Source organism: Salvelinus fontinalis, chromosome 11 (genome assembly GCF_029448725.1).
Source record: "Salvelinus fontinalis isolate EN_2023a chromosome 11, ASM2944872v1, whole genome shotgun sequence".
NCBI lineage: Eukaryota > Metazoa > Chordata > Actinopteri > Salmoniformes > Salmonidae > Salvelinus > Salvelinus fontinalis.
The window spans coordinates 989204-1000752 of NC_074675.1; the positions used below are offsets into that span (position 1 = coordinate 989204).

Genomic DNA, 11549 nt, shown 5'->3' on the forward strand with positions numbered 1-11549 from the left:
CTATGCTAACTGTTAGTGCTCAGATAATGCTATGCTAACTGTTAGTTCTCAGATAATGCTATGCTAACTGTTAGTTCTCAGATGATGCTAACTTGATAGTGGCCAAGAGAAACAGCTCCACTGATAAACATTGGGGGACATCCTGAGCAAATATATAGAAAAAAACACACTGTAGAATTGCATTCTTAACACAACACACACACACACACACAACAAACACACACACACAAAGATACATACATGAAGCCATGGATCCAAAAGTCATTCCTACAAATCTCCACTCTTTCTCCCTGTCCTCCTCTCTTTCTCTCTCTCTCTCTCTATCTCTCTCTCTCTCTCTCTCTAGTGGGACAGGGAGTGGTCTAAGTAGTGCAGGTTTCTGGGTATTGTTAGGTGTCTACACGGGGGTGTGAAACGGCTTTGTTGAGGTTGCGAGGGGGGCCCGTACTAGCCCTCAATTAGTATTCTAGCTCAGACCTGAGGAGGGGAGCCTACCCCCGCTTCCCTTTGTTACCCCCTATTTACCATACACACACGCTGTCTGGCATGCACACACACACACGCACGCACGCTCGCATGCACACACACACACACGCTCGCAGGCACATACACACATACACGCTCGCAGGCACACACACACTCACACTCACTCTGAACGTTCCTCTTTCAGCTGTGTCCAGGGCTGAGCTTTAAATGTATTTGTTATGCCGTGAAGAGTGTAGGACTGTTTGCAAACAATTATTTGTTTATGTGTTTTGTGGCCTCGTTGTCAAAAATACTCTGTTCCACCAAAACTGTATGAGGAATAGGCTACAGTTTCCTTGTTGACAACAGTTTCCAGGTTGACAACAGTTTCCTGGTTGACAACAGTTTCCTGGTTGACAACAGTTTCCTGGTTGACAACAGTTTCCTTGTTGACAACAGTTTCCTTGTTGACAACAGTTTCCTTGTTGACAACAGTTTCCTGGTTGACAACAGTTTCCTGGTTGACAACAGTTTCCTTGTTGACAACAGTTTCCTTGTTGACAACAGTTTCCTGGTTGACAACGGATTATTACATAGTAACAAGTGGTACGATGACATAACCCAGCATCTACAAATACAACACTCTATTGAAAACAGACAATACAATACTCTAATCTAAACTAATTCAACTACTGCCAAATGATCCCCTACACAGAAGGTATATGACAATGATCTTCCTGATATGTGTGAACACTGTTCACTACAATGCTAACACAACCATGGCAATGATGCATCAAAACCCTATCGTTCCGTTATCAAGACCTTCCACCGGGGTCTGAGTCAGGGTCATTCTACCAGGCCAGGCTGTACATTACTCACATAACACAATAGTGACTAGTGCTTTTCCTGAAAGCTCTCATTCACATCCTATTCAAATGCTTTTTTTAAATCAGAAGGGGAGACTACGCCAAGGACACACAACAAACGGTTTCCGCCGTAATGAGCGAAGCCCCCCTCCCGTGTTCTGTCTGTTGCGTTTTAAACGGTTGATCCGCTAATTGGCCTGATTGAGTTGTGTTCTGCGCGCCCGTTGTTTAATACCACTCAACCGCACACCGCCCCGTCTCATCCCCGTTAGCACAACAAAGTCACCGCACCTCATTACCAACCAAACAACCCAAAGAGGTAACAGTTCCCTCCTCTCACTCTGCATAGGTTTAGGACCCCGTCGGAATTGATTCCCCACCGGATGACTTTCTCAAAGCAACAGGAGCGCTATTACGTGCCGTCGGGATAGCTGCATTTTGGGCCACGTCGATTTTCCACCGACTGCCGAGGGAGGGGAAGCGTCGAAAATATCAATTTTCCATAAACGGAAGGAAATTACAGTTGCTTTCTGCGACCTAAATATATATATTTTATATAGCCTACCCACTTTTTGAATTTAGAGTTGTTTCCACGTTATTTTTAAAAAACGACGTTGAACCGACGTGGAATAGACGTTGTATTAACGTCTGTGCCCAGTGGGTAGGCTCAATCATTCGGATGCTACAGCATTGCCTCCTCTGCCTCTTGCCATTGTAGGACAGAGAGACTAATGGCACATTCCCAATCACGTATCCTACGGTAGCCGATTCCTGTGTGTCACAGTATCCCCCCCAACAACAACAAACCGGAGGTAAAATGTTATCTGCTGCCTGACACGCCGAGGCGACGAGAGAGAGCAAACAGCAAAGTACCAATTTGATTCCCCCTTTTTCAACCGCATCACAGCTGCGCGACACCGAGATGCTGACATTTTCATCCCGTTATCGGTTTAATTACGGTTGCCATGGCAGCAGAGTGCTCGGTAAAAGGCTGCTAAAGGAGAACTCCCTTTTTTTTTGATGCAGCTCGTAACACGACGGCAGATTAAAAACACACAGAGCAGAAGGAGAAGATAGAGAGAGAGAGAGAGAGAGAGAGAGATGGAATGGTCAATTCGTAGCCTTCAAAACGCGGTGTTACATTGTAAATGTATTTGTGGATGTTTTTTTTCTTCTCTCCTATCAATCTCTATTAAATGATTAGATTATATAGCCTAAACAGTGAACAGGCAATTCTGCTACATCGCGGATAGATAGACTCCACATGCAAGGACGGCTACATGACAATCAGACAGACTGAAACATTGTTTAACTTCTCCGCTCCGCGCATCACATAGAAACAACAGTGAATAACGGCACAGAGCCACGCATTTACAAAAACACAAACCTGGCCGCGGAACAATACCGCAAAGAAACCTCTTTCTCTTACCGAAACTTTTCTCCCCTTTCTGCATTTGTTGACCCTCTTCGGGAGCCCGAACCACCATGCAACAAGAGATCCGTCCGGAACCCAGAATCCAAAATTCACCCGATGGATGGATTATCTCTCTATAGCCAAGTGAGCAATCAGCCAGCTGTATGCACGCACGTTCCGTTTTTCTCACCGAGGGTGGCTATCTTTTGTTATATGTAACAATCCCACCTCCTCCGCACGCACAAACACAGAATGGGGGGGAGGAGAGAGAGGGAAGCACGGGTCCGCTATCACCCAGCGCCACACGGTGATGTAAAAACCGCGTTTGTCACAACAGTGCTCGACTATGAAATGAAATCGTCCAGGCAGCACACAGTCAGTCGCAGGGTGCTTGGCGAGTGACAGGCAGCGAACAAAAATGACAGCAGATGACAAAGGCATATGCTTACCCCTTCGCGGCGCCCTAATCTCCTGACATAAACCTATCGTGCTCTGCCTTCGTACTGCCAGTAACAGTCTATACCCCCAGGGATCATCGACTACGTTCAGCCACAGGACGATATTGTCTTGCGCGGATGGTCAGGGGGCCGAAATATAATTAAAAATTATTTGTAGACTGTAAATTGACCGCAAAAAACCCCCTAACAGATTAAAGTATTTGTATAAAAAAATAATTTCAAACCTTGCTTAAATTTGTATAAATCAGTTATATCTCTCTATTATACATGGGAATACTTTGGAACAAATTTCCAAAAATAAAAATTACTTGGAGCTGATTTGCTGGTGTTTTTTTGTCTTTTACGTCCAACAATTGTTTAGAAAATTTGATCGGGCCAAATTCGGCCCGCAGCCCGTCAGTTGGGGATCTCTGCTGAACCGTTTTTTCAGCGGGATGTTTTTCAGTGCACATACAGCCCCTACTAGTGATGAGAGTTTTAGGATATTTCAGACCAGACTGAAACAGAAAATCCAGTGGCATCTATCCGACATATTTCATAAAGATTAATAACCCCCAAAATACGAAATTGCTTTTTTTCCCCCCTTCACGTTGTTACATTTCAGAATAATCGGTCCATATTACAACGGTCCATTCACATGTCGATCTGAAAGAAACATCTAGATTATTTTTTATTATCTTTTAAAAAGGTAGACAACAATGGCCATCACCTCATTGGAAGGACACACCTGGAAAAGGGTGACACATCCCAAAAGCCCTGAAATCCACAACACGGCTTTAGTAATGAAATGGTACCAACAACAACAAAAACAGAGCATCGAGGAACAAACACGATGATAGCAGGTCATTACCGGATATAGGCAGATCGGAATATAATTAGAATAGAACAATATCAATCAAATGTATTTATAAAGCCCTTCTTACATCAGCTGATGTCTCAAAGTGCTGTACAGAAACCCCCCAGCCCAAAACCCCCAAAAACAGCAATGCGATGCAATGCAGGTGTAGAAGCACGTTAAAATATAACTAAGAACAATGAGGAATGAGTAACTCACTTTCATCAGGGTGCGTCATCGACGGATATATATAATGGAGAAAAAGTGAATATAATCCAAATGTAATATGTTATTAAAATACTTCCTCCTCAACTCACCTTTCTAAAGCCCCAGTTACTCAGAACAGATGCTTCTACACTCCCAACTATATATATATATATCCTCCCGTTTGCGTAAAGTTCACCAAACTGACATGGCGATGCGACGGACTAGAGATTGGAGGGATGTTCAGCAGTCTTGAAATAATCAGGTCCTCATGGATCATCAGATCACGAACGAACCGAGAAGAGACAGTTGGTACAGACAACAACCCAAAAAAAGGCTACAGGTGTTTTTGTTCACTGTATATCCGCTGCTTTGCGCCGAGCAGAGCTGTGTTGGTCATCTAGGCTAGATCAACTAGTCTCTGGTTGAGGGAAACTTCCCGTGCATCAGTGAGTGAGACTGAGAGAGGAGAAATAGTGAAGCCTTGCTTTATTATCTTCAAACCCTAATCCCTCACCACCACAGAGACATTACACGACGACAACGATAAGGTCACTCACTTATTACCGACAAACTCGCAGAGTAACGGGGGGGGGGGGGGGGGGGGGGGCGCATGCACGTATGAGTGTGGGCGCGCTCCCCTCCCTCACTTTCCTCGCCAACATTATTGTAATGCAGAGTAACGGGGGACGCAGTTTTCAGCTTTTTCACAGCGGAGTAATGTTTTTACTGTATCTCTGTGATGTGCGAGTAGATTATCTGTACAGTCCTAGATTGTGAAACAATCACATAAAACAGTCCACGAAGCCAACACTCCTTCAGAGATATCATGCGGAGGAAATGACAGTATGGAAGTTGATGTATCAGCTCCCGGTACCTTCTGGACACTGAATATAATTTAAATCACAGCCAATGGAGTTGTAGGTTTATAAAGTATTTATGAACAAGCTACTTGTTAGTATTTATCATTATGCGTTATTGAAATCACCTCCGTTGGTTACACGCGTCCGTCTATGGTGAGGGGTGACGTTGGTTACACGCGTCCGTCTATGGTGAGGGGTGACGCTAGGTGAAGCCCGAGCAGAGCGACCACTATCCCATTTTCCAAACCGTGTGAATCAGTTTCTGTCCATGTCAAGACATCCATACTAATTATATGGTATGTCCAATGCAATACGGCAGGTAGCCTAGCGGCAGGTACCCTAGTGGTTAGAGCGTTGGGACAGTAACCGAAAGGTTGCTAGATTGAATCCCCAGAGCTGACAAGTTAAAAATCGGTCCTTCTGCCCCTGAACAAGGCAGTTAACCCACTGTTCCCTGGCAGGCCGTCATTGTAAATAAGAATTTGTTCTTCACTGACTTTCCAAGTTAAATAAAGGATAAAATTAATAGTGTGATTCAGCAGATAGCCAGCGCACAGGAACAAGAGAGCTAAATTAACATCTAAAGATACGTTATCTAATGAGGAGGGTTAATAAGTTAATAATGTCTAACATACTACATTATTCTCCCCTTTCAATCTGTTATAATAAAGAACGTTACACTCAGCCTCCAGACGATGAGGATTGATTGAAAAGTGGAAGTTCAAGTTCCCTTTAATAGAAATGTCAGTTATAAGAGGGGAAATGGTCATATCAGAGGCCACACCACACTGAAAACAGAGGAGAGAGAGGCGAAGAAATAGAGATAAAGACAGAGGAGGGAGACAGAGGGATGAAGAGAGAGAGAACAAGATAGAGAGAGAGAGACAGAGAGGTAGAGGGAGAGAGAAAGAGAGAGACACAGAGAAAGAGAGAAGTAGAGAGACACAGAGAAAGAGAGTAGAGAGACACAGAGAAAGAGAGGGAGACAGAGAAAGAGAGAAGTAGAGAGACACAGAGAAAGAGAAAGGTAGAGAGACACAGAGAAAGAGAGAAGTAGAGAGAGACAGAGAAGAAGAAAGGTAGAGAGACACAGAGAAAGAGAGAAGTAGAGAGACACAGAGAAAGAGAAAGGTAGAGAGACACAGAGAAAGAGAAAGGTAGAGAGACACAGAGAAAGAGAAAGGTAGAGAGAGACAGAGAAAGAGAGAAGTAGAGAGACACAGAGAAAGAGAAAGGTAGAGAGACACAGAGAAAGAGAGAGGGAGACAGAGAATAAGAGAGGGAGACAGAGAGAGACAGAGAAAGAGAGAGGTAGAGAGAGACAGAGAAAGAGAGAGAGAGAGACAGCGAAAGAGAGAGGTAGAGAGACAGAGAGAGGGATAGAGGTAGAGAGAGACAAAGAGAGGGAGAGAGACACAGAGAAAGAAAGAGGTAGAGAGACACAGAGAAAGAGAGAGGGAGAGAAAGAGAAAGAGAGGGATAGAGACACAGAAAAAGAGAGAGGTAGAGAGAGACAGAGAAAGAGAGGGAGAGAGACACAGAGAAAGAGAGAGGTAGAGAGACACAGAGAAGGAGAGAGGGAGAGAGACACAGAGAGAGAGAGAGAGGGAGAGAGAGAGAAAGAGAGAGGTAGAGAGAGACAGAGAGAGAGAGAGAGAGGGAGAGAGAGAGAAAGAGAGAGAGAGAGAAAGAGAGAGGTAAAGAAGTCAACAGCTGGCATGCAGGGGCACGCCAGTCCTGCTCAGTCTACAGTATACTTCCCAAATGGCACCCTATTCCCTATGGTGCACACTACCAGTGACCAGGGCCCGGGCCTCATGGTCAAAAGGGGATAGGAGACCATTTGAGATGCAAACTAAAAGGCTGGTCGGTAATGAGACGGTCATAAAAGACTCCTCGGCAGTTAAAGTGATGCATTAAAACTGACAGGGTTTTACCTGACTATAATTACCTTTTGTCATGGATTGAATTATTTCAAAGCAGTCCTATCTTCATAATCAGACCATTTTAAATATGGGAGTCGTTTCTCTCTCTCTCTCTCTCTCTATCACTATCACTCCCTCTCTCTCTCTCTCTCTATCACTATCACTCCCTCTCCATCTATCTCCCTCTCCACCTCTCTCTCCATCTATCTCTCTTTCTCCCTCTCCATCTCCATCTCTTTCTCTCTTTCTCTCTCTCTCTTTCTCTTTCTCTTCATATTCTGCCTTTTTTCCTTCAACCCTGTTACATGGATGGACTGAGAGAAAGAGAGAGAGAAATATTGAGATGGAGAGAGAGAAAGAGAGAAAGAGAGAGATGGAGAGAGAGAAAAAGAGAGAGAGAGAAATATTGAGATGGAGAGAGAGAAAGAGAGAAAGAGAGAGATGGAGAGAGAGAGAAAGAGAGAGATGGAGAGAGAGAGAAAGAGAGAGATGGAGAGAGAGAGAGAGAGAGAGAGAGAGAGAGAGAGAGAGAGAGAGATGAAGAGAAAACACAACCACCTTTTGCTCTCATGTCATCCTTTACACCTCCCCTCCTTCATCCGCCGCATAATCACGCCAATTATTCGCTCAGAATATCAAGGAATATGATGAGAGACAAAATGGCATCATATGTGCTAAGGAGAGAGATCTTGACAGACGCTACATTGTTATGGGATGACAGGGGGTTATGTGGGTAAAGTAGCCCCTAATCCCGACGAAAAACGGTGTGGCGACAAATCTCTCTGCCGACACACGTCTACAAGCGACATCATCGACTCGAATGATGATGCGTGTTATTTCCTAGCCTAGCCATCTCTCTCTCTCTCTCACACACACACACACACACACACACACACACACACACACACACACACACACACACACACACACACACACACACACACACACACACACACACACACACACACACACACACACACACACACCCTCCAGTGGTGACATATAACGGCAGCAGAGAGACTCGAACACCCACCCCGACACCCCTCTAACCGGGAAGCCTTACAGCAGCCTGGGATGCAGCTGCTCTTTCTGCTCGGACTGAATGAGAAACACGATTACCGCGCTTCGGAGAGGAATTATTTTCACCGGGAGGATTTAAAGTAAAACGATATTTTCCCGGTGCTCTTACCATCAGCTTAACTGTCCTGTTAATATCCTTCAAACCCATTGATTTCAAGCGACGGCATTAATTTAAGCCTTAACTCCAACCATCTCCACCTGCTATATACATCTCGGACAAGCAGCAGTGACTACTGCCCCCCCCCCCCCCCCCCCCCATCCAACACCGTCACCACACAACAACAGAAGTCACACCTACCTTCTCTCAGAGGGATGCTCATGCATAAAAAAAAAAGATTACCCAGTCGAAGGTTGGCGTTTAATCTCTTTCCTGTTATCTGTTGAGTGTTACATTGAAAACCAACGTGTCCGCTATTTGTATAGTCCTTTCTACTTAGTCTATTCTGTTAAAAGGCTGAGTGCGTGAGTAGGAAGTAGCGGGAAAAACCCACTGTAGCCTACGAGGGAAAAGTTGTCCTTGATGCTGCGAGTTGTTGGCACAATTGTAGCCAATAGCCGCCCCTCTTTTCACAGCGGCTTGGATGAAAAAGCACCACCTGTCTCAACTCAACTCCCTTCCGCTTGCTCTCTCCCTCTCTCTGTTGTCTTCCTCCCTGGTCTCTCTCTCTCTGTCTCCGCGGCTCCTTTCCTTCCTTCCCTGGTAGTTTCCTCCCTCTCTTTTCCTTTCCTTCCTTCCCTGGTAGTTTCCTCCCTCTCTTTTCCTTTCCTTCCTTCCCTGGTAGTTTCCTCCCTCTCTTTTCCTTTCCTTCCTTCCCTGGTAGTTTCCTCTCTCTTCCTTTCCTTCCTTCCCTGGTAGTTTCCTTCCTCTCTTTTCCTTTCCTTCCTTCCCTGGTAGTTTCCTCCCTCTCGTTTCCTTTCCTTCCTTCCCTGGCAGTTAGAAAAACAGGAGACGTGATCCGGCGCGCGTGTCTACCAGCTCTTATTTAAGCAGCTCGTGCCTCCTCTCTTCCCGCCTCTCGCTGGTCCCTAGTCAGCAACGCCGTCCTCACAGCACTGCCTCCTCCTCTCCTCATCCAAGAAGCTGACAGGCAGCACCGTCAGGGAAGGCTGCAGCCAGGCATCACATGTTGCTGTAATAGACCTCATTAAGCTCTACTTACAGATGTTCTCTTAACATAATTGATCTGCAGAGCGGGTTGAAAGGATGGGAACCTATTCCCCAGCCCCCAATTATGGCGCCGGTAATTAGATCCCCAATCTCCCTGTTTCGTTTCTCCACATTCACCCTTCTAACATTCTCCCAAATATCAAAGTATCTCTTTCTCTCAAAGCGAACCCCTCCCACCTCCTCCCTCCTCTCCTCCCCCCTCCTCCTTCCCTCCACACCCCTGACTCCACCACCACCTAACCTCCACCTCCTCCCTCTTCTCCTCCCTCCTCTCCTCCCTCCTCTCCTCATCCTCCCATCCACTCACTAGACTCAGAGTCCTCTGACAGTATTGACAGTTAGATGTACTAACCTTTGTAGTGAAGCCAGACTTAGTAGTTCACTCACTCCCATTGACAGAGCTCTCTCTTATTTTTCCCTCTCTCTCTCTCCCTCTGCTGAAATATCCTGGGAAAGAACGAGGGAGAGAGAGAGAGAGAGAGAGAGAGAGAGAGAGAGAGAGAGAGAGAGAGAGAGAGAGAGAGAGAGAGAGAGGGGCACAGATGGAGAGAAGGAGGGAGAGAGGGGGAGAGAGAGAGAGGGGCACAGATGGAGAGAAGGGAGGAGAGAGAGAGAGAGAGAGAGAGAGAGAGAGAGAGAGAGAGAGAGAGAGAGAGAGAGAGAGAGAGAGAGAGAGAGAGAGAGAGAGAGAGAGAGAGAGAGAGAGAGAGAGAGAGAGAGAGAGAGAGAGAGAGAGAGGCACAGATGGAGAGAAGGGAGGAGAGAGGGAGAAAAAAAAACTCTACGTTTGTAATTTTGATAAAAGGTTGATAATGTCTGTCAGGGGAGGATCTTTTTTTAAAATCTTTCATTATTCCTCTGATGGGAACTTTTAGGAACTGGAAAAGGAAATGAGGACAGAGAAGAGAGGGAAGGGGTGGAGCTAGGAGGACAGAGAGGAAGACAGAGAGGAGGACAGAGAGGAGTCCAGAGAGGAGGACAGAGAGGAGGACAGAGTGGAGAGGGAAGGGGTGGAGCTTGGAGTCCAGAGAGGAGGACAGAGAGGAGGACAGAGAGGAGGACAGAGAGGAGGACAGAGAGGAGTCCAGAGAGGAGGACAGAGAGGAGGACAGAGAGGAGGACAGAGAGGAGGACAGAGAGGAGAGGGAAGGGGTGGAGCTTGGAGTCCAGAGAGGAGGACAGAGAGGAGGACAGAGAGGAGGACAGAGAGGAGGACAGAGAGGAGTCCAGAGAGGAGGACAGAGAGGAGGACAGAGAGGAGGACAGAGAGGAGGACAGAGAGGAGAGGGAAGGGGTGGAGCTAGGAGGACAGAGAGGAGGACAGAGAGGAGGACAGAGAGGAGGACAGAGAGGAGTCCAGAGAGGAGGACAGAGAGGAGGACAGAGAGGAGTCCAGAGAGGAGGACAGAGAGGAGGACAGAGAGGAGGACAGAGAGGAGTCCAGAGAGGAGGACAGAGAGGAGGACAGAGAGGAGGACTGAGAGGAGGACAGAGAGGAGGACAGAGAGGAGGACAGAGAGGAGGCCAGAGAGGAGGACAGAGAGGAGAGGGAAGGGGTGGAGCTAGGAGTCCAGAGAGGAGGACAGAGAGGAGGACAGAGAGGAGTCCAGAGAGGAGGACAGAGAGGAGGACAGAGTGGAGAGGGAAGGGGTGGAGCTTGGAGTCCAGAGAGGAGGACAGAGAGGAGGACAGAGAGGAGGACAGAGAGGAGTCCAGAGAGGAGGACAGAGAGGAGGACAGAGAGGAGGACAGAGAGGAGAGGGAAGGGGTGGAGCTAGGAGTCCAGAGAGGAGGACAGAGAGGAGGACAGAGTGGAGAGGGAAGGGGTGGAGCTTGGAGTCCAGAGAGGAGGACAGAGAGGAGGACAGAGAGGAGGACAGAGAGGAGGACAGAGAGGAGTCCAGAGAGGAGGACAGAGAGGAGGACAGAGAGGAGGACAGAGAGGAGGACAGAGAGGAGGAGAGGAGTGATGGCGGGAAGCGTCTTTTACAAAGCCAATCAGAGCCACTCCTAGTGCATGTCCCAAATGACCCCCTGTTCCCTATTTAGAGCACTACGTTTGACCAAGGCCCATAGAGGAAATATGGTGTCGTTTTGGATGAAGCCCTGTCACCAGGCTAATTAGCCTCCATGCTACAACCTAAAGCATTCTGGGAGATGCTAATGTCACGCTTTCTTCAGCACTTTAAAGAGGAGGCATTTATTCCAATGTCATAAAGTGTCTAGGATGGATTGTGCTGGTTCAGTCCAGTTATATCTTCTGTTTCTCTA

General features: G+C 46.8%; 1 protein-coding gene across 7 annotated transcripts in view; it reads right to left on the bottom strand.

The window, feature by feature from the left end:
- lmo3 (LIM domain only 3) overlaps positions 1–9385 on the bottom strand; it is a 140278-nt gene extending 130893 nt beyond the window's left edge. Inside the window, exon 1 of one of the 7 annotated variants that reach the window (XM_055937152.1) lies at positions 8220–8304. Coding sequence is in view for 4 of the 7 variants with exons in the window: in XM_055937146.1 (XP_055793121.1) it covers positions 2761–2818 (58 nt within the window). In the remaining 3 variants the exon portion in view is untranslated. The other 6 variants (XM_055937151.1, XM_055937150.1, XM_055937153.1 and 3 more) reach the window with 6 other exon arrangements.
- Between the last annotated feature and the right edge of the window lie 2164 nt (positions 9386–11549).